Genomic DNA, 22,044 nt, shown 5'->3' with positions numbered 1-22,044 from the left:
GAAATATGCCAGCATATTAATGGCAGCTGGCCCTAAACGTCTTTATTTTTGTATGTATAAAGTTGGTTCCATTGAGTTTAATAGAATTTACTTCCTTATGCTAAATCTGCAGCTTTATACTGTTGAGCTCCAACATACAGGTTCTTTGATCCCCTGTGATAGCTATTTTTAAGGTGGAATATCTACTTTGGAATAGCAAGATAACCAACTTTCCTTACACCTCTTTATGCCATAGCCTCTGATGCTACTAAACCTATATTGGAAAATAGCACAAATGCTATTGTAATTTTTAATATTTTTGCAAATTACACTAAAATCAATATACTAAATTTGGAATATAGGTTAATACCTTGGCTCATCTGATGTAATGCAGCTTCTCATGTTATAGAAATAATATTACTTAAATATAAAGAATGGTTTAAGAGTTTGATTCAGATTGCTTTGGTGAAATCTTCAGTTCATAGGGAAACTTCTGCCTTAGCACAATTTCAATCTCATCTGTTAAAGTTTGAGATTGAAAGCTCTGGAAGGCCTCACAATCTAAAGCTGTATTTTTCAAACTTAGCAACTTTAAGATGTGTGAACTTTAACTTCCATAATTCCACATCTTAAAAGTTGTCAAATACTAATTTAAGGAGAGTCCACCAGTCTCACATATATTTTTCTTTCCTAAATTTTAATAGTAATCATATTTGCCCATCAGCATGCAGCCTCAGTCACAAAATGACTACTGATAGTCCTCAACTTATATCAATTCATATAGTGGCTATTCGAAGTTACAAGGCACTGAAAAAAGGGACTTGTGACCATTTTTCACACTTTATGACCATTGCGGCACCCCCATGGTCACGTGATCAAAATTCAGATGCTTGGCAACTGACTCATATTTATGACTATTGCAATGTCCTGGGATCATGTGATCACCTTTTGTGGCCTTCTGACAAGCAGTTAATGGGGAAGCCAGATTCACTTAACCCTATTAATAATTTAACTGCAGTGATTCACTTAACTGTGGCAAGAAGAGTAGTAAAGTGGGGCAAAACTCACTTAACAAACGTCTCACTTAACAATTTAAATTTCAGGCTCAATTGTGGTCGTTAATTCAATGACTACCTGTATACTAAGATACATAAGGGGTTACTTCTGAGTGTTTTTTTTTCTTGTTCAAGCATGACTTTGCGGTTAGCTGTTTAACGTGCATACATTATCTACGAGATCCTTTAGCTTTATGTAAAGCACCCGGCAGCGAAGACAAAATTGCAAATAACTACATTTGGCCGTGGGTTGCACGTGCAGTCTCCCAATTCTTCTTGCCCACCCTGCGTGCAATTGTGAGCGCGTAGAGCCCTTCCGAGCCTGTCGCCCAACTTCCGCCTTTCCCCTTTACCGCTGTACCCCACCAGCAACACTACCGTCATCTGGCCCAGCCCAACCGTTCTTCTTTGCCGAAGAATACAGTAGAGAAGAAAAGCAGGCAGGGCTTCCTTCCTCCGGGAACTGCAGCTCTCCCCCCTTTCTCCATTGGCCCCCTGGCTATCTTTCTCTGCTTGGATAGGCTGGCGGCGGAGAGGGCGGGGCGAAGGGGAACCGCCTTCTCCGCGCCTCGCCCAGAACTTGCAACTTTGTGCGCGCGCCAGTAACCGCCTTCGGTGACTCAGTAGGGCGTGGAGGCGGCGGCGGCGGGCTTGGCGTGGCTGTTCTGTTCTCCCGCGGCATCGCAGCATCTCTCTCCCAGCGGTGGTGGCTGCGCAGCCGCCCGTCTTGCCTGGCTCCCTCCCTCCTTCGCCTCCGCCCCTTGCCGCGCGCCAAGCTCCAGCCCTTTTCTTCCCCCCTCTGCTTTTTATCGCTCGGCGGTTGTTATCTGGCTCATTGTTCCTGAGAAAAGAGCCCGGAGACCAGCATGGATGACCCGGACCAATCCCCCTTGGTCTCTTCCACCACGGCCGCCTCAGAGCAGGACCGGCGGCAGCCGCAGCCGCCCCTTTTCCAGTACCAGTTTGTGAGGGACCCGGAGAACGAGGAGTACGAAGACGACGAGGAGGACGACGACGAAGAGCTGGATGACGAGCAGCTGGAAGTGAGGGAGAGGAAGCCCGCCGCTGCGCCTACCGCCCCTCCGGCGCCCACTTCCTCCCCGCCGCTGGTGGATCGGGGCGCCTCGGGGGAGCAGCCGCCCAGCCCGCCCCCATTCCCCCAACCCGCTTGGGCGACTCCCCCCGTCGTCTCTACCAGCACCAGCCCCGAGGGCGCCGCCCCTAAGGAAGAGAAGGAGAGGGAGCCTCCCCGCAGCGCCCCGCTGCCACCTCCGCACTGGGAAGAGCCCCGCGCACCCGCCATCCCTCCCCGGAGTGCCCCGCTGCCCCCCAAGCGAGAGGAGCCCTCGGTCGCCAAGAAGGGCGCCGCCCCAGGCTCTCCCGGTGAGTGGACGACGGGCGGGAGGTCCGGAGGCGGTTTCCGGGACGCCGGTGCCCCTTTCGGCATCGCCCAGCGCCGTCTAGAGCCCGGCCTGTTAGCCGGGCAAACTGAGGAAGGCAGCTCGACGTATCTGGAGGAGCGCCAGCTGGTGGAAAGCTGGCGGAGGGACGCATATCCCGGAAGGTGTCCGAGGGGCGTGGTTGGTGGGCTTTGTGATGAAGGGATGGTCGTGTAAAAGGCGCTTGAGGCCAAAAATTGTGTGTGTGTGTGTGTTTGTGTGTGTCTGTGTGTTTTGCGCGTACAGGGCGGGGACCCAGTAACTAAGTAAGTTGACTTGGCTTTCCGAAGCCCTGAAATACGTGCGGTGGGAATGAACGGCTTCTCAAAGCAAACGGCCGGGGAGGTGGTCTTTGGAAGTCCCGTTTTTCTTTTGTGTTGTTGGGGCAGAGGGAATTGTCAGCCGAACTGGACAAAACAGCCTGTGAAATGAGGATGTGGCGGATTGGTAGCAGTGCGATTTTAGAAAAGGGTTTTGAGAAGTGGAGAAAGAAGCGATCCCGAAAGGAAAGAAGCAGGCGGGGAAGCATGTTTTTTGCCTGGTGTAAAAAGGTGTTGGGGTTCAAGTGGTTTATGAGGGGATGAGGTTTCAACTCGTGAACATGGAAGGAACTGGTAGAAGTTTGGAAATGGGTCATCATAATCCTGTTCTGGTATCCGCCTAGGAAGGATACTTTTGAGAAGGAGAAGAGACCTTCCTTAAAGGGAATGTTGGGATCTGGGTAAGGTGTTGGTGGTTTGTAGAGGATTTGCTGGAAGCCTATTAAGGTTTGTATTGTGGAGATTCTGCAGCGAGAAGATGGGTGTGGCAGAGACTTTGTGGGCATGCACTGTGCTTTGTCAAAGCAGTCTGATGCAAGGGGGATCTGCTGGTGTTCTGCTTGAGGTATACTGGTAGTTATAGGCTGTTGTAATTCTTGCATCAAATGGCAGCTTTTCCTTTCTGTCTAGAGTCTGTTAACAGTTTTCCCACCAGAGATAACCAATGCAGTCTTCAGGAATGCAGATGTCAGCGTTATAGAAAATAATAAGGATTTTATAGGAATAGCTCTGTCTGTCACAGTGGTGTAATAATGCAGCATGCTGGAAGGATGTTCACAAAGAGGGAAGGTGGAGTAATTGCTTTTTTCCCCTCTGACATTTTGGTGCTTAGCCATTTTGTCACAAATGAAAAAGGCTAAATGCCCCCCCTCTTTTTAATTCTGATTTTTCTACCCCCCTCTTTGTTCACCCTTGGATTAAATGATCTAGAAAACTTCTGTTTTTTATTAAGCTTGTATGTGAACTTGGTTCTTACTGTCCTGTTTAGGCTGCTGTACATAGCTCTGCAATGGAGAAGGTTTGCAGACTGACTGAAGCTTCAGGCTCCACCAGACTATTGTTACTGAAAGCCCGCCTTCTTTGCGCATATACTGGATTATGAATCAGTGAATGAAAGCTCTAGTCCTCCTATCGCAAGCAGTATTTGGAATGAGAACTTCCCTTTTTGTATAAAAAGATAGTAAATTAGCCCAGCTTTCTGTCATTGTCCTGCTTTGGCCCCACACAGACCACTATGCAGTATTTTCTGTTTAAAAATGCTTTTGCATTAGTAAAGTTAATTTTTAAAAATCTGTTCAAAATAGAATGTAAACATGTAACATCAAAAAACATACCATACTGTGGCACTATTAATGGAAAAACTTCCAAAATGAGTGTTAAATAATAGCAATTAAAGTGAGCAAGAATTAATAGTTATTTAATAATAGCCTAAAAATTAATGTTCAACATTTCCAAGTACATTTTAAAAATAAGAGAAAAATCTGGTGTTTTACATAATTTTTTTGGTTTAGAAAATCTTCAATGATCAGAAATCAAATTGCAAAATACTTGTTTTGAAGTATAGCTTTAAAGGTATACTATGTATATTTGTATCCCTATTGTTATTAAAATTTCAAATAGGAATTGCAAGTTCAGTTACAAATGGAAGTAGCTTTTCTTATAAACTTGACACATCATTGAAATGAAACAGTAAAAAAATACTGATAACAAATATTTGTTGCAGATTTTTCTATATGGTCAGTGGAAAGCTGAATAAAAATCTATTTGTCTGCAAAATATGACCTGGATGGATCACAGATTCTTAAGGGAGAAGCAGCTTTTTTGAGCTATGTGTGAAATATATTTATTGGCTCTTGAAATATTTATTTCAAGAGCCAAGGTGGCGCAGTGGTTAAATGCAGCACTGCAGGCTACTGCTAGATCAGCAGGTCAGCGGTTCAAATCTCACCGGCTCAGGGTTGACTCAGCCTTCCATCCTTCCGAGGTGGGTAAAATGAGGACCCAGATTGTTGGGGGCAATATGCTGACTCTCTGTAAACCGCTTAGAGAGGCCTGAAAGGCCTATGAAGCGGTATATAAGTCTACTGCTATTGCTATTTAAGTCAAATGATTAGGCAAACTAATATATCCTTTGAATTAACTGTAATTTAATATCCATATAGTTTCTTGGGAATGGTATAGAAATGGCTTAATGTACGTCATGCCCTGACCATGCCTATCCCTGTTTTAGTGAAGAGGGGAAAAGTCTCAATATGTCACGTGATGACAACGTGATGGTGCAAGTTTAACATCCTTATTCTAAGATTATATTTTACTTCTCTGTTTAGCCTCCAGTCCTTGTATTTTTTGGTGGTCACATGTTCAAGTATTAGATATTCATCAGGCCTAACCCAGCTTAGATTTCAGATAATATTGACCAGGTGTCATTTGCTGAGACAAATGGTCACACTCCCCTTGATTTAAATGAAGAAAGAAACATGCTTATACCTCGAACAGCTTCTTAATTGTCACTTCCATCTATCAGTGAGGATTAAGTCTACCATACAACAGGCTTTCCTTTGTACAATTTTGGTCAGACCATTTTATTGTACTTCCCCTTTATTTTAAAATTTGAGATTTGAGCTAATGCTTTTTTATGAGTCATATTTTCACTATGATGGAACAATTTGTGAGGATAACTTTTATGTTGTTTTGTGAATGCATGAGGTCAATAAATATGGGAACAAAAATGTAAGGGAGAAAAGAATCTATTTCAAATTCAAAGCAAATAGAAAATATTATTTCAGTTCATGAAGGAATATTTGGATGTATAACTTGCAATGTAGTGGAAAAAATACTAATAATCTTGGAATAGCTTTGAAGGTAAAAGCCTTCATTCTCTTGGAGGCCTTAATTACTGTCTAACTAGCAAATTCAATGTGCTGGATAACATAGATGCTCTGCTCTCACAAGACTGTATCCTCCTGGGACAATTGAACGTTTCTGTAGCAACTTTCAATATTTAGGTGAGGATTTTTTCCCCTTGATACATTGTTCACGATACCAAAATAGTTATTACTATACAAATCCATATGAATTTTCTACTGGGTTTTTAATAGTTGATATAAAAAATACAGACTAGCCCTAGAATAATCTGCAAAGAATTTGATTCTAATTGTTTTAATAATACTTTCTAGGTATTTGTATATAGACCTCCTATTGAGAATCCCTCATAACCAAACAAGTCTGGCTTTGCTGACTTTCATTTGTTTCTGAGGATGCAAAGCTGGAGCTCCAGTTTCTAGAACTAGAAAACTAATCCCAGGAGGAGCTTCCTTTTACAGGATATTTTTAACACTGGTTTGAAAGCTTCAACCTCATTATCTCATGGAATTTCTCAATATATTCTTGGTTGGAAGACTTGCAAAATGAATGGTTTCACTTGACTTTCTGACAAGACTGTTTTTCCCCAGGTATCCCTGAATGATGCTATGGATAGGGAGAATTACAGCCTGAGTTCCGTATCTTTTTTCCCAACCTTCATTCTATTTTTTTTCTTTTACATTTATGGAGTTAGAATAAGATCTTTACAGATTTTCTGCATTTTGGGGGATCAGTCTAACTGCCAACAAAAAAAACCTCCTTTTGTTTCATTTATACCATTTATTTTGTTTTTCCATCAAATGCATGTCTACTTGGGACTATATGGAGTGCATATAAAACATCTACACACACCCGTTAAAAGGTTTCTGAGAGGTAAAAATATCACCAAGATGAATCATTTCAGAATTTTTTACACCTCTAATATAACATATAATTTGTACAATACAATTGAAAAACAAACTAAAATCTTTGAGGCGGGGAAATAAAAAAATACAATAATGTGATGTGCACACCCCTCTTAGAAGTACGGATGTAGGTGTGTTCAGAATTAACCAATCTCATTCAACCTGACGTTAAATAGTAGTCAATACATCCCTGCCATCAATTAAAGAGAATCTGATCAAGCCCATACTTCAGTAGTTCTACTAGGATTTTTCTGTTATTCAGTTGCCTCTTATAGCAAATGCTATGGCCTGCAAAGAGCTTACAAAATATCAAAGGGATCTCATTGTTGAAAGGTCAGAGGAATGGTACAAAAATATTTCCAAGGCATTGGATATATCATGAAACACAGTGAAGACAGTCATCAACAGTATGACACAACACTGACATTGCCAAACACTGAATGTCTCTCCAAAATTGATGAAAAAGCAAGAAGTAACTTAATACTTTGTTGAAGTGCCTCTTGAGTTTTATCATAGCGTCCCAGTCTTGGGATAGGACCCTATCTCAAAAGCCATTGAAGCCATTTATATGCTGATCTAATAAATAAACGGAACATGGTATATGTATAAAATTAAATATTATATAAGAGTTCCAACTTTTCATTACAAATTTTTATACTCCCATATTTTTTTTCATTCTAATTTTACAAATTACACAATATTTTTTCTGAAATGGATACTCAGATGGAGGAATAAATATTTGTAGGATTATTTTTAAGCTGTCTTTTACAATAATATAAATGTTTTCAAGAGTGGGAGTTTTATGCCAAAGATAATTGCAGGATGGTCATCATTAATAATATGGGTTGTGCATAGCCCATAGATTAATATATTTCTCTAGCCATCTTTATGGAAATAATTGGATAAATCATTTAAAAAAAATATTACACAGCTGTCTTAGGGCTTCATTGATAATTTTGATAAAGGATTACACTCAAAAATTCCAAATATCACTCCTTGGCTACACTAAACCCATTTCCTAGAATATACAACAGTTTTTCTCTGCCCTGCTGTATTCAGTGTATAAGATGCGCCCAGATTTTCAGCCTCTTTTTGAGGGAAAAAGGTACATCTTATAGTCAAAAAATGTGGTATGTATAGTACTTAGAAGCAGTAAATCTAAGATCAGTCCGTATAAATTTGGTTTATGGATAGACACAGACATTTGTACTTTTATATATTTTTAATAGAGTTCTTTAGGCATTTGTTCATTTATTTGATTTTGTATAATGCTTCTAAATGTGTAACAGAACCCTTATTTGAAGATTGTAGCCAACCTTAACCTTAATTTTGTATCAATTGAAAGATAACATTAATTTTACTTAAACAATAACATTTTATGAAATTTACATGGCAATTTGCCAATTGTATCAGTCTCACATTTTCTAGGATGTAATATGTAATGTGCCTTACAAATTATGGTACAAGAAAGCATAAAATAAGATAGGTGTTTCCCTAAAGTGTAGGTATGGTAGAATGGTCACATACCAAAACTTCAATAACTCATCCACTTATGAATATTTTCAAGATTTTAGTCATCTTTCATTTTTTTGCAATACTCCCCTGCATTAAATTTATAATTCTTGGCAATTCATTGTATTAGAATAAGCAGAACAGCTGTTCCTAAATTGCTTCATACTTTGCCTTAAAAATACTATTTTGATATTTCTCATACACAACCATCATACCAGTTTCTGTGGCAGCTATATTATAGTATAGTAATATTTAAATTTTTCAACTTCTTGCCACTTAGGTATACTGTTCCCAACAATTTCTTAAAGCAGAGCAGACACTTGTCTTGAAATCTGTTAATCTTTTAATTCTGAATGCAAGTTGTTCATATAGTGTTGCAACAATATTTAAAATTGGAGGGAAAAAAGGCAGTTTGATGCTGGGTCAGGTAGTACTGACATAAATAAAAACCAAAGTTAATCTTTTCAGTTCCTTCCTCTCCCCAAGCAGAGGAGTTTACAACATAACCATTATTGAGTAAGTCCTGTAGGAAAAGTTAATTACATGTATTAAGATTTTTTATGAGCACATATTCACCCAGAGGAATATACTTTATTAAAGAAATTTGCAGCATTTAGTTTTTCAGCCTGTTCCTCAAACTAAACTTGATGATCTCAGTATTGGCACTATAGCTAGAACTCTGGAAAAAGGAAGCAATTAGCCACTCATAAGTAGAGTGAACAAACAGCAAGAAGGAAACTTTCTAAGCAAAAGAAGAGGGGAGAAGCACATTATCCTCTCACCATCAAAGGCAAAGCATTCCAAATGAGCTGAAGAAGCTTCTTGGATGAAAAGTGAAACATCTTAAAAGAAAAACCAGAAAGTTCAGTTGCCTCTTGAAAAAGCACCTGTGGGACATTCCAAATACTGTAAAAGTATATAATCAAACTAAGTTTTGGGTCAAATAATGTCCAACTTGCCAATAAATGGTACAGTGGAGCAAAAAAGTATTTAGTCAGCCACCAATTGTGCAAGTTCTCCCACTTAAAAAGATGAGAGAGGCCTATAATTGACTTCATAGGTAGACCTCAACTATGAGAGACAAAATGAGAAAACAAATCCAGACAATCACATTGTCTGATTTGGAAAGAATTTTTTTGCAAATCATGGTGGAAAATAAGTATTTGGTCAATATGAAAAAGTTGGCACACACTGTTGCTGGTATGTTGGCCCATTCCTCCATGCAGTCTCTAGAGCAGTGATGTTTTGGGGCTGTTGCTGGGCAACACAGACTTTCAACTCCCTCCAAAGATTTTCTATGGGGTTGAGATCTGGAGACTGGCTAGGCCACTCCAGGACCTTGAAATGCTTCTTACAAAGCCACTCCTTCATTGCCTGGGTGGTGTGTTTGGGATCATTGTCATGCTGAAACACCCAACCACGTTTCATCTTCAATGCCCTTGCTGATGGAAGGAGGTTTGCAGTCAAAATCTCACGATACATGCCTCATTCATTCTTTCCTGTACACGGATCAGTCGTCCTGGTCCCTTTGCAGAGAAACAGCCCCAAAGCATGATGTTGCCACCCCCGTGCTTCACAATAGGTATAGTGTTCTTTGGATGCAACTCAGCATTCTCTCTCCTCCAAACACGATGAGTTGTGTTTCTACCAAACAGTTCTACTTTGGTTTCATCTGACCATATGGCATTCTCCCAATCCTCTTCTGGATCATCCAAATGCTCTCTAGCAACCTTCAGACGGGCCCGGACATGTACTGGCTTAAGCAGGGGGACACGTCTGGCACTGCAGGATCTGAGTCCCTGGCGGCGTAGTGTGTTACTGATGGTAGCCTTTGTTATGTTGGTCCCAGCTATCTGCAGGTCATTCACTAGGTCCCCTCGTGTGGTTCTGGGATTTTTGCTCACCATTCTCGTGATCATTTTGACCCCATGGGGTGAGATCTTGCGTGGAGCCCCAGATCGAGGGAGATTATCAGTGGTCTTGTATGTCTTCCATTTTCTAATTATTGCTCCCACAGTTGATTTATTCACACCAAGCCGCTTGCCTATTGCAGATTCAGGCTTCCCAGCCTGGTGCAGGTCTACAAGTTTGTTTCTGGTGTCCTTTGACAGCTCTTTGGTCTTCACCATGGTGGAGTTTGGAGTGTGACTGTTTGAGTTTGTGGACAGGTGTCTTTTATACTGCTAACAAGTTCAAACAGGTGCCATTAATACAGGTAATGAGTGGAGGACAGAACTTCTTAAAGAAGAAGTTACAGGTCTGTGAGAGCCAGAAATCTTGCTTGTTTGTAGGTGACCAAATACTTATTTTCCACCATAATTTGCAAAAAAATTCTTTCCAAATCAGACAATGTGATTGTCTGGATTTGTTCTCCTATTCTCAACAACTAATGGTGTGCCTAATAGGTATAAAAAGTACTTGCTCAGTGCAATGAGCTGCTGGTTTAAAAAAAGAAACTACTTCCACTGAAATCAAGTTGGTTGGGTTGTAGATGCCCATAAAGACAGCAAGATGTGTGGACAAGACCTTCTGGAATTAGACATTTGTCCTGCTCCTGAGGGTAGCTTCCTCAGTGTCACAGAGATTGAGAATGAAGAGATAATTTCCAAATTGAGGGAAATGTTTTCATAGAAGGATATGCTGAGATCCAGTTTCCGATGATGAACTCTTACCCTCTCATAAGAGGATACCCTGTTCGGAAGGGGAAGGCTTCTGATTATGGGTGTTTACTTGCTCAGTAGTATTTTAGACAGACAGCAGATTCCATTCCAAGCAGGCATGTCATCATGGGAAGTTGCAAACCCATCTGTGTTTCTTTTGCCTATAAATCTGAGTTGATTTTGTCTGGGCTGAAGAAGAAATATAATGATAGCATCAATAGATATTTTAAATATCCTCTTACTTACTTAAATCTTTTTCACATTTAAAATGAAATAGTACCTTTCCTCTGATCTGTTACTCACTCTCAGACAGCATTTTGAGAATATGTTCCTTTGGGGAATTGATCCTATTTAAATTGCACATGATGCTGCAACATTGCAAAAACCTGTCATAAATGGAAATCTTAAAATTTGTGGATTATTAAGATTTGAGAACCTGTTATTTAAGTTTGTTTTAATTTCTCATTTTTGTAAATTATTTAGGTTTTTTAAAAATATGCATTCATTAAAATTGTTTTTCCACATTTTCAGTTCTGTATAACCCATTTAATTTTGCAAACAGATTTGTGTATGCTGTTCATTTTGGTATATTTTTAAAATATGTTCATGCTTGTTTGCACTTTTGTCCAGGTATTCTCTTTTTAATTGGCAAATTGATTTACAAAATTCAAAGAAATATAAATATAGAAAGACAAGTTTTTTATGCGTATTTTTCTCTACAGTGGTCTACTCCAGTGGTTCTCTACCTATGGTCTGCGGACCCCTGGGGTGGGTGTGATGTCATAGGAGATCTGCAAAGGCTTGAAGAAATGTTATAATTTAGATCTTGAGTTAAGTCTTGGGGGTCTGTGGCCATGGTCCATGGCCACAAAAGTTATTTAAAAGAGGTCCGTGGTGTAGAAAAGGTTGAAAACCACTGGTCTCCTTGATATATAATGCTTACCAGCTGTTCCTAATGTCTAGCTGCTTCTTATTTTGTATTTTTTCAAAAAAATTATCATAGTAATAGAGTAGTTAAAACTATAAACATTTACATGATGGTATAAAGTAACAAAATTTTTATGCACACATGTTTTTGTTTATATTTTCAAGCCATAGAGCAATAACAAATGGTAATATTCTAATGATAAATTACTTAGCAACTTGCGGGATGGATTCCAAGTTATTCCTGACTGAGTTTTATTGGCAAGATTTTCAGAGTGAATTATCATTCTTCCCAGGACTGACAAAAAGTAACTAGCTCAAAGTCACTCACCTGGCTTCACTGCCTGCAACTCACAGTCTCCCTCAGCATTGTGCCTTAATCACTACATTTACTTTAAAATTATTTCATAATGTGTGTCTTTATTTTCCATTACCAGATCCTTTTCTTCTGTTGAATAAGCATAGAGTTGAGTGGTCAGAATAGAACTAGAATTAATTCCTTTGCTTAATTAAATATTAAGAAATCAAAGGCTAAATAAAATTTGGGTTTTAGAAATTGAGGGAAAATTCCAAAATAAGAGCAGAAGTGTTTGGTACAATATGTTATATTTGAAGGGGTGTTCAATATAACATATACCACTAATGAAATGGAGAAATATTTATTTTTAAAACAATGTTTTTCAGCTGCTTTTCTAAAAGAAGTAGCATATAATATGTGTAAGAGTGAAAAAGTATTTGGTTCGGAATCTGCAGATGAATGAAACCACTATAAGCAGAAACAAGAATGCAAATCTGTGTAGAGAATAAAAAAGAGCAACTTGCTAGTGCAATAATGGAGCAACATTTCTGTATTTCTCTGCTCCTTGAAATATGGAGTTGGTGGAGTGGTAACTTTCTCTTTTCTGATTCCCATTAGGTTAGCCTTTCTTGTCTCATTATTAGCAATAGGCTTTTCTTAAATTCATAACCAATAAAAATTGTTTTATGTCATAGTCTCATACCATCTGGTACTATAAAACTCAATCAACTCCATGAATTGATCTTGGAAATGCATTAAAAACTAAAATCTTAATATTCATTCAAAGTAACATATTATAGAAAAAAGCCTTTTACACTTCCTTAACGGATGCTTAACATCCATTTATTCAGCAACTATTCAGCAACCATTTAAAATTGCAAGTGTGAAAACATGTTGCAGCATCACCTGGTCATGTGATAAATTATTCAGGTTATAGTTACTTCTGCTGCTGCCAGGCCAACAATCCACATTCCTTCCACCCATAACACTTGCTGGATTACATTCTCTAGCGCCCACTTGTGCTCCCCAGTACTCATCTGTAGTGCAAAGGATTGTCCTAGCTGGCCTAGAATTCCTTTCCAGCATTGCCTGAGAACGATGAGAGTTATGCAACCAGATAGCTGCTTTAAGAATACTGCCACTATTCACAGGGAAATACAGCCAGCGTAGCTTCTCTACTTAGGCCATAGTAGCCCTTCATTCCACAGAGGACCATGTGACAGATTGATACTACATTGGACTAAAAAAGGCACTTCATAGAGGGCATGGCCTGTTGGTTTCCAAAGTAATGATTCAGAATGATTCACTTAACCACATTGCTTAGTGATGGGAGTTCTTCTAATTGTGGTGATAAGTTGAGGACTATCTGAAATGCTTGTGATAATGACTAAGAGCAGCTTCTAAAGGCAGTCACTGACATGCCATTTGTTCAAATTAATTATCATGTCAATTGTCTCAAAGCTGCTTTTTCAAGAGGCAACTAAACCTTCTGGTTTTTCTTTTTCTTTGAAGACATTTCTCTTCTCATCCAAGAAGCTTCTTCGGCTCTTCAACCATGACCTAGGTTACTGAGAATCTCCATAGACATTTAGCTATACCATGTCAATTTTATTCTCACAGGCTGCAGTCCATATAAAACTGTTGATAGTACACCCCTATATCATCAGTATAAGGGATACAGGGATACAGGAGTTGATGTGCAGCAGACTAAAATCCAATAACGAATATGTAGCCAAACCTTCCAATTGAATATTAAATACCCAAACAATAATATTAAAAAGGAATTTCCTCTACATAATGTAGAGGTCCCATGCCACAACACTTCCAGCAGGTGTATGTCTATAGTTATGAGCAGTTATAACTGCATAAAATGATCTGCCAGTAGCTCCTTCATTTTTTTTTCTGTTGCCACTGCACTACAGAGATATTTTACTTATACTAACTTTTGGAAGCAAACCTTCTACAAAAGTACTGAGAGGGGCTCAGCTATCTACCTTTATTGTTACGCAGCTATAATGTGCATTGCCTCCCTTAAATGTGGCCTGGTTTGCTCACTTTCTAAATAGTTTTTAAAGATCAAATGTATTTTACGTTAGCGCAAACAGTTAGCGGATATATTTAGAAAGCATAGAGCAATGTAGTAATCAGATCCAACCCAGGCCATGCCTTTTGTGGTCTGAATGGTACGTTTCTCCAAGGAACTCATGAAAGGCATAGTTAAGTGCCCGTACCAAATCCAAAGCATCTCTGTTTTATATATCTGAATACTGTAACCTCATCAGTATCTTGTCTTGGATTAGAAGACAATTCAATAAAGTACAGTATCTGAATGGATTTGACTTTCCAAATCAAATCAAGTAGTTGAATTGAATCAAATCTGTCTGAATTGTTTTGATAATGTAGCAGAGCATAGATACTTTTTAAAGTTTGATTTGGAAAAGAGAATCCTGTTACTTTGACACTTTGAATCAAAGGACTTATCAGAACTAGTATGCACTTTTCGTTTCTTCAGCATTCTATTTGTAAAATTGCCTGACAGAATTCTTCAAAGATGTGAACTAAAAGCTGGGGGAACTCTGATTTTTTTTGTCAGTATCTGAATTGATGTTGTTTTACTGTTTGATTCAGTGTAAATCCCTCAGTATTATTGTATATTACGGACTATTGAATTAAATGAAAATGCAGCAAGAACTTGCTAGATTTGTGGAAGAAGAAAAAGGATTCATCTATACAAATACGAAATTTCAATCTAGCATATTGCATTTTGCTTATCTTGCAGTTTCATAACTTTATATTGATTGTTCAATAATAATAACAATTTAGGAAAAGTGGTTCCTAAAATTATTTTACATTGCTAAGTTCACTGTGGTATTTAGTTTTTACCAAAGATACAATTATTATTTAATACCTATTTACATATTAACTGTACATATTAAGGTGGAAGGCTAGAAAAAGTGGAGTCCTTCTCTCTTACCGGAAGCCCATAAAACTGTCCTTGTGATGATAAAATTAACTGAAATATTTATCTGCATTTGTGAAGTCATTAGATGCTCTAAATAATTTCTACATTTGATTTGGTTTAATGTAATGTGCTTTGTGAGAGTTCTGACTGGTGAACCAAATCTCCCTCTAATATAGTTGATATATGTACACTTCCAGCTGATATAGAGGATGCTGTTTGTAGTACAAAACTGGAGACATATAGCATGTAACTCCCATATTCATACTTTCTCTTCATTTCTCTTGTGCAAAAGATCTGTTAAAGATTGTAAACTGAATATTGCCTTCCCTTATTTCTTTTTTTGAAAATACTTTGTTTTCCATACTTATTTCTGCTGAGGTCATACTGTATTTGTTTTTCAGATGACACACTTTTTGCTCTTCCTGTTGCATCTGAACCTCTGATGCATTCTTCTGCAGGCAAGTCATTTCAGCTAGACTTTTGCATTAGAGTACGCCCAGTGTCTTTTGTATTCCCTTCCCACTAATAGCATCTTTGTGTATTTACTAAAATTTGGTTTGGATCCAAGAATGTTAAACCCAAATTTAATAAACATAAGTTTGTTTTTTTAGAGACATAAAATAAAATACAAATTCAGAGTGAATGTTTTAAATTCAAAACACACTTTTTGAATTCTTGGACCCTTCTCTACAATATGATTTAGGTACTGATAAACTGTTTTTAATATAGCTCCTATTGCTGACATAGTTAGCATTAATTATGTAGAATTAATGATGTATTAGTATTGGTGCTGCTTGCTACTGTAATTGTAATAAGTTTTTTTTCCTTTTTATCATGTTATATGGACCAGTACAAGTGTAATGATTACCAATTTTTAAAACCGGAAATAGGCTACAGGCTTGTGTTTTCTTCCTTTCCCCTAGCATTAATTGCCTCTTTCCTAGTGTTTACTTTTTACGTTGTTAGTACATATTCTGGTTAATGCTGAACAAGTTTTATTACTGAAACTGATTAGTACTGAACATAGCTAATGTTAATGCACATAACAGAAAAAGCAGCAGAGGGAAAAAGAAATTGCTGTCTGTAGCCACTAGCCAGTCTCTGAAATATTGTTCAGAGATAATATTTCCTTATTAGTAACTTTTTTAAAAAACAGAGGGGATAATTAAGATAAAGGAGAACCATTACTCATATCTATGTTATGAACCTTGTACGTTTAGTACTGTTCTGAATTCTTCCAGGGGTTTATTATTTTTGCATAGCATTCACAGCTTCATTAACTTTGATTCTATTTTCTTAATCTTGCATGCTTTTTCTGTTAATCATTCTACAATAAGATTTGGGCTAGCCATTGTTTTGGAACCTGTCATTAGCATTGCTTTAACTTTTGAGGTTACTTGCATTGCTGCTAACTGTCCTTTCTGTCCACGGCCACAGACAAAGGTATGGACTTGCAAGAACAACTGGGTCATGCATGCTCAGCCAGGCAAGAAGATTTTGCTGCTGCCTCTCTTGATGCTACTGCTTCTCTTCCCTCCCTCTCTACTCTTTCAGTCAATCCTTTTAAAGAGTATGCGGCTCTTGATACAATATCAGATGAACTATCTACAAAACATAGTTACAGTCCAATTGAGAGTGATGTGTTTAAACTTACTACCCAGACTGCACAAAACCCATTCCTTGCAGATGATGGCAATGAATTTGCAAATGTAAAACCTTCATACACTGCGGATCATTCATTCTGCCTATTTCAGACTAAGGAACCATTGGATACTAAAAGAATTCCTGATACAGAAGAATTACGCATATGCCAACAGGATTTTTCTCCAGAATCACCTGTTGAATTATTTGTAGAGCAAGATAAAAAAGAGGGAAAGCATGCTATCTATGATCATGGTGAAAATATAACTTTAGTGGATAATCATTATTCAAGAGATGAATATGCAGATTTAAAGCCTTTTGAACTCTCCTGGGTTAGTAATGAAAATAATTTTAAGGATGTATCTGAGAATGAGATAGACAATAAATTAGGAAGTATTGCAGACAAATACGTCGAGGACACTAAGACTCTGTCTGCCCATAAAGTCATTGAAAAAGAGAATGAAAGCAGCAATGAAGATATTTCTTTCCCTAACACTCCAGAAGCCTTAAAGGAATCTTCACAGTCTTACATTACTTGTACAGAATTTGAATCATCAGAGAAAATTGAGAGCAACATGGTTACATCTCTCCCTCTAACAGAAGAAAAGGCATATGAAAATAAAACAGATGAGAAAAAGATAGCAGAAATGATGGATCAATTTAGCAGTACCCATATTGATTTGACAAGTGACCAAGAGCAGAAAGTTGATTCAAAGAAAGACGATACTTTGTTAAGGAAGGACTCTGATACTAATATCCCTGAAGGTCTAACTCCAGATTTGGTTCAAGAAGCTTTTGAGAGTGAACTTCATGATGTAATTAGTCCCAAGCTTGCTTATGAAACAAAGATTGATTTGGTTCAAACATCTGAATCATCACAAGAGTCTTTGAATATTGCTGTACAGCTCTGTCCTTCCTTTGAAGGAGGGTCTGAAACATCTCCATCCCCTATCTTACCAGATATTGTTATGGAAGCACCATTAACTGCAAACTCTGCTGTGGTTGGAGGGCCTCTTGTGGAGCTTGAAATATCCCCATTTGAAACATTCACTGCTGCTGATCAATATGAGAATGATTATGAGAATGTAATACAGAAATCTGAGAAGCCTCCATCTTATCAGGAAGCAACAAATGTACCAGTAATGCAGGCAAAAGAAAGCACAGTTGAAGCTGCTAAGAAACCAAACAATGAGAATAACTCACCTTTAGAAGATTTAGATACTTCATATATATCAATTGCATGTGATTTAGTTAAAGAGACTAAAGTATCTTCATCAGAGTTCACAGATTATTCAAAAGCAGAAATCACAGAGTGTGTATCACAACCTGTGCCTGAGTACAGTGAGCATCTTGAATGGACCTCATTGCCATCTGACAAAAGCTATTCATTTAGTGGTCAACCTGAAATTAATCTTGTGCAGAAAGAAGAAGCTGTGAAAGGATCATTATTTGAAACAACTACCAATATAATACCAAATGGAGGCCAGAAAGAAACATACAAAGAAGTACCATCTTCTCTTAGTGAACCCTACTTGGAGTCATTCCAGCCTCAACTGGAAACTTCAAAAAATGAAACAACTACTTGGTGTTTGGAAGCAGAGGCTGCAGATCTAGCTAAGAAAGAAAAGACTCCGCAGCAACATATGGAAGAACTTGGTGGCTATACTGATGATTTTTCTGTTTTTAAAGAACCCATAGTGAAAGAGAAAATTGTGCTGTCTGCACAGTCCTCTCCAGAGGCAGATGGCACAGTCCCTTATCAAGTTGACAAGCTGATGAGAAGTACTGAAGATATATTAAAGGAGAATGAAAATAAAAATCGTTGTGAAACTCTTCAAGCTGAGCTCATACCACCTGCTTACCAAGAAGTAGCACAGGACTTGTCTCTAAAAAACATACATAGCAAATTTGAAGAGCAGGATCTTTGTTTAGAAAAATCCTCTGAAGATCTGGACAGAGAAGTACACGAAACAACTAAGGAGGATTTCTCCCCTGATGTTACTCCTTTGCCCTCAGAGAAAAAAGTAGTCAATGTAAGAAAGGGAGCTGAGAGCCAAGATGTTTCAGTTAAAGAAAAGGAGAAACCCCTTTCTATGTTTTCATCAAAGCTGAGTGAGCCTTCAGGTAATCTGCTTTAACTTCTTTTGCATTTCATTAACTATTTACATTTCTTCTGCATGTCACATTTCTGTCGTATGTGTTTTCATATTATACAGCTTTTCTGCTGAGAAAACAACTATCGGTATTTATGTTCTTTGCTTGCCATTGTTCTGAATATAAATAGCCATTTTAATTTCAGTTTCATCTTGATCATAACAGGAACTAGATGTGCAGTTTAAACTGCCTTTATGAATTTTCCTCAGCTTGATTCTCTCTGCATGTGTCCAACTTCCAGAATTTTCTAGAGGATAATGGCTGGGAATTCTGGTACCTGAAATCCCAATATTCTTATAGGGAATTTTGTGAGTTTTAAATATGAATTTATTCAAATGCTTGTGAGTGTTAGTGTAATGCTCAACTGCCACTATATTTTATTATACTTATTATTGAAACTTCTGCCCTACTTACTGCCACCTCATTTTGATACCAAAGTGTATTTAGTTCTTCCATTTTTCACATGTTGAGTAGTTCACTAGAAAAATGATGATATATAGTAGCAGTGCAAAAGGCAAGATCCATGGTTTGGAATAAGAAGGAAAATGTTTAAAACAGCTATTAAGTTGTTTATATAAATTGGCAGTGTAACTTTGTCTGGCATACTTATTCAGGTCTAGTTGTTTTGTTTCAGAAAAAGTACCTCACAGTTGAAAAAGCAGAAATTGGAGAGGACTGAAGCTTAACTGAAATGAAAAATTTGGGTGATGATGATAGTTTCATAAGAATAAGCCTTTTTTAATCTTATCTGTTCATTTTTTATGTTCAAGAACATGCTTTCAATTAGATCTTACTTTGGAAGAGGTCTTGAGAAATTTGTAAAAGAGAAATAACATTAGTTTGAGGGTATTCAAAGTAATGATATTTATGATCATAATAAAGATTTGATTAGTTGCTAAATGGATCTTTTCAGTTTAAAGACTGTATGCATATAATGGAAGAATAAAGAATGGGAGAAAATCTGTTGTGTTCAGCAATTCTTGTGCCCTTCATATAGCTTATAGTTGAAAATTATATCCATTACAAATTGTACCCATTATGTGATCTATTTCTAAGAAGAGGGTAATTTAATTAACAAGAAGAGTGGTTCTTTGTCTTTCCTTTGTATTTGCTAATGTGCAATTTATACTCAGACCTGAAGATTATACATTATTTTAAGTTTGAGAACTGGAACTTTTTTATTTTATATTTTCCAGCAGCCCTTCCTTTGTATGTGTATTTATCAACATTATCATAAAATGTGGATATGTAAGAATTGCCTAAGTATGCTAATTAGGGCAACCTCATACTGTTGTGTAATATATGGAAGTCACAGAATTGAAGAAACAATAATCTTTTGACATTTTTAGATGTGTGTAGAATTGTTGACCAGTTTCTGCATTTTCATTTGCTTTTAATGTGTGGCAAGGTCCTGTTTTTTTATTATTATGTAAATGCATTTTATGCAACTTTTTAAATATTAGTAGCAACCGTAAGAGCAATGTGCTCATTTGAGATTCTGTGACTCTCTAACATGTAGCCTGGATTAAAACGGTAAAAATGAAAACAAAGGAAGAATAAGCCATTATGTCTATTTCATTTGCCAGAGAAAATGAAAACAGAAAAAAACATACCATCTTCCAGAGGAATTTTCCAGGACTAGCCAGGATTGGGTATTGTGATGTCCAAGTGGCCTCGAGACAGAGTTAATTTGAAGCCACAGCTCTGTGCTCCTTGCTTCTGGTTCCCAGTTTCAACTCTGTCTGGCCGAAGAAAGACAGGTTGCTTTTGGTCCCTGATTCTTCCAAAAACAATCCAGTGCCATCCTGTAAATTCCTTCTCCCTGCCTTCTTCCCCTCGCTGATACCTGGAAGCCTCCCCTTGGTGTGGCTCGCTCCGAGCTGCCGGTAAGGGATTTAAAAGTTGCTTCTTGGGGCTTTAGAGGCAGGATGCCATTATGGCGGCCATTTGGGGGCCTCAATTCCTGCAGGCCGCATGGGCTGGGACAGAGGCTACTGTGAAGCCTCGTTTTCATCCCTGCCTTACTGGATGGCCATCCTTTCTACAGTGGTGGCAGCGGCAAGGCCCTGCAAACCCAGATCGATGCCAGTAGGCCCAGAGCTGCAGAGCTTGCAAAAGGGGCAGGAAAGGTCTACCAGAGGCTCCTTTTTTCGCGTGGAGGCCATGCGTGAAGCTGTTTTTTGGTCACTGCTGTTTCTAGTGGGCTGAGCCTGGTGGAGCCCTGACCTGGTGCCAGGGCAGATGCAGAGGAGAGACCGGATTCCCCCCATTGTCCCCTGGGGAGGGGACCTCCAGTGGGGCCCGAGTGAGGCTCACAGCCTCTGTGAGACTGCGAAAAACTGCAGCAGCTGGAAAATCCTCCAAGGCCTTGCAGAAGGATGAGGAAAGGAGGCACAGGGCCCTGGAAAAGCAGGTGTCCAGGGCTGAACAGAGGGGTAGGCCTAGTTGTCCCTTGAGGTCTAGATCACCCATTAGATCCAGGTCTAGGTCTCCTCATAGGGGGATTCCCCAGTGTATCTCAGGGACATTTCACCTTCCCCCCCACTCTCCATGGTGGAACAGGGCCCCTATCTAAGGGATCCTTTTCAGTGCAGGGGGGCCAGGGGGGATAGTCCCATCAGGCCATCATTGGCTCCACAGTCTGAAGGCTGTGCACAAGAGGAGGAGGAGGACTCCTTCATTAGAGACATGGAGCAGTTTCCAGTAAGCATTCAGAGGTTTATCTCCTCTGCAATTTCACATGGAATTTTTGCTGGGTTACAGAAGGGGTTTGTGCGACCCGCAATGGTGACAAAGGTCCCTGAGGGGGTGCCACTGCTTAGGCCAGGCCAAGGCATTCCCCCTTGGAGGTGCACCGGCCTGTTTTTCCTTCTCTGGCTAGCGAGGGTTCCATGGCGGGGGATTAGGTTCAAAGAGAGGTAGAAATGTCTGATGATGAGGATCCCTCAAAACCTGAGGCACCAGCATTCTCTGGTCTGTTTCCTCCAGATTTATTCAAATCACTGTTGTGCAAGATCAGGGCCACAGCGCAACTGGGTGAGATGGAGGGCGCCAAGTCAGGTGCCAAGAAGGGTAGTCCGAAGAAAAAGCCAGAGGATCGAGTTTACTCAGAGCCTCCTCCAGTGAAGGAAGACATCCCTGCCCCATAGTTGTTCCTAGAGGTGGTTAAAAAGCAGTGGGAAAAGCCAGGAACATTCCCCAACCCCAGCAGCAGTGATAGGAGGTTCTTTAACATGGAACCTAGTTTCTCTGAGGCGTTGCAGGTGCCCACAGTGGACCCTCCAGTGGTGGCATTGGTGTCCAAGTCAACGGTGGTGTCCGGTGATGTGCTGA

At 39.0% G+C, this 22,044-nt stretch overlaps 1 protein-coding gene across 3 annotated transcripts in view; it reads left to right on the top strand.

Annotated features, from left to right (window-relative positions):
* The first annotated feature begins 1,612 nt into the window (after positions 1-1,612).
* RTN4 (reticulon 4) overlaps positions 1,613-22,044 on the top strand; it is a 49,139-nt gene continuing 28,707 nt past the window's right edge. Inside the window, exons 1-3 of one of the 3 annotated variants that reach the window (XM_032215433.1) lie at positions 1,613-2,417; positions 15,318-15,374; positions 16,354-18,681. In XM_032215433.1, coding sequence (XP_032071324.1) covers positions 1,901-2,417; positions 15,318-15,374; positions 16,354-18,681 — 2,902 coding nt within the window. In that variant the 5' untranslated portion in view covers positions 1,613-1,900. The remainder of the gene's footprint in view (positions 2,418-15,317; positions 15,375-16,353; positions 18,682-22,044) is intronic. The other 2 variants (XM_032215434.1, XM_032215435.1) reach the window with 2 other exon arrangements.

This window comes from Thamnophis elegans, chromosome 4 (assembly GCF_009769535.1).
Source record: "Thamnophis elegans isolate rThaEle1 chromosome 4, rThaEle1.pri, whole genome shotgun sequence".
Classification (NCBI taxonomy): domain Eukaryota; kingdom Metazoa; phylum Chordata; class Lepidosauria; order Squamata; family Colubridae; genus Thamnophis; species Thamnophis elegans.
This window is presented reverse-complemented; position numbering and strand designations above follow the sequence as displayed.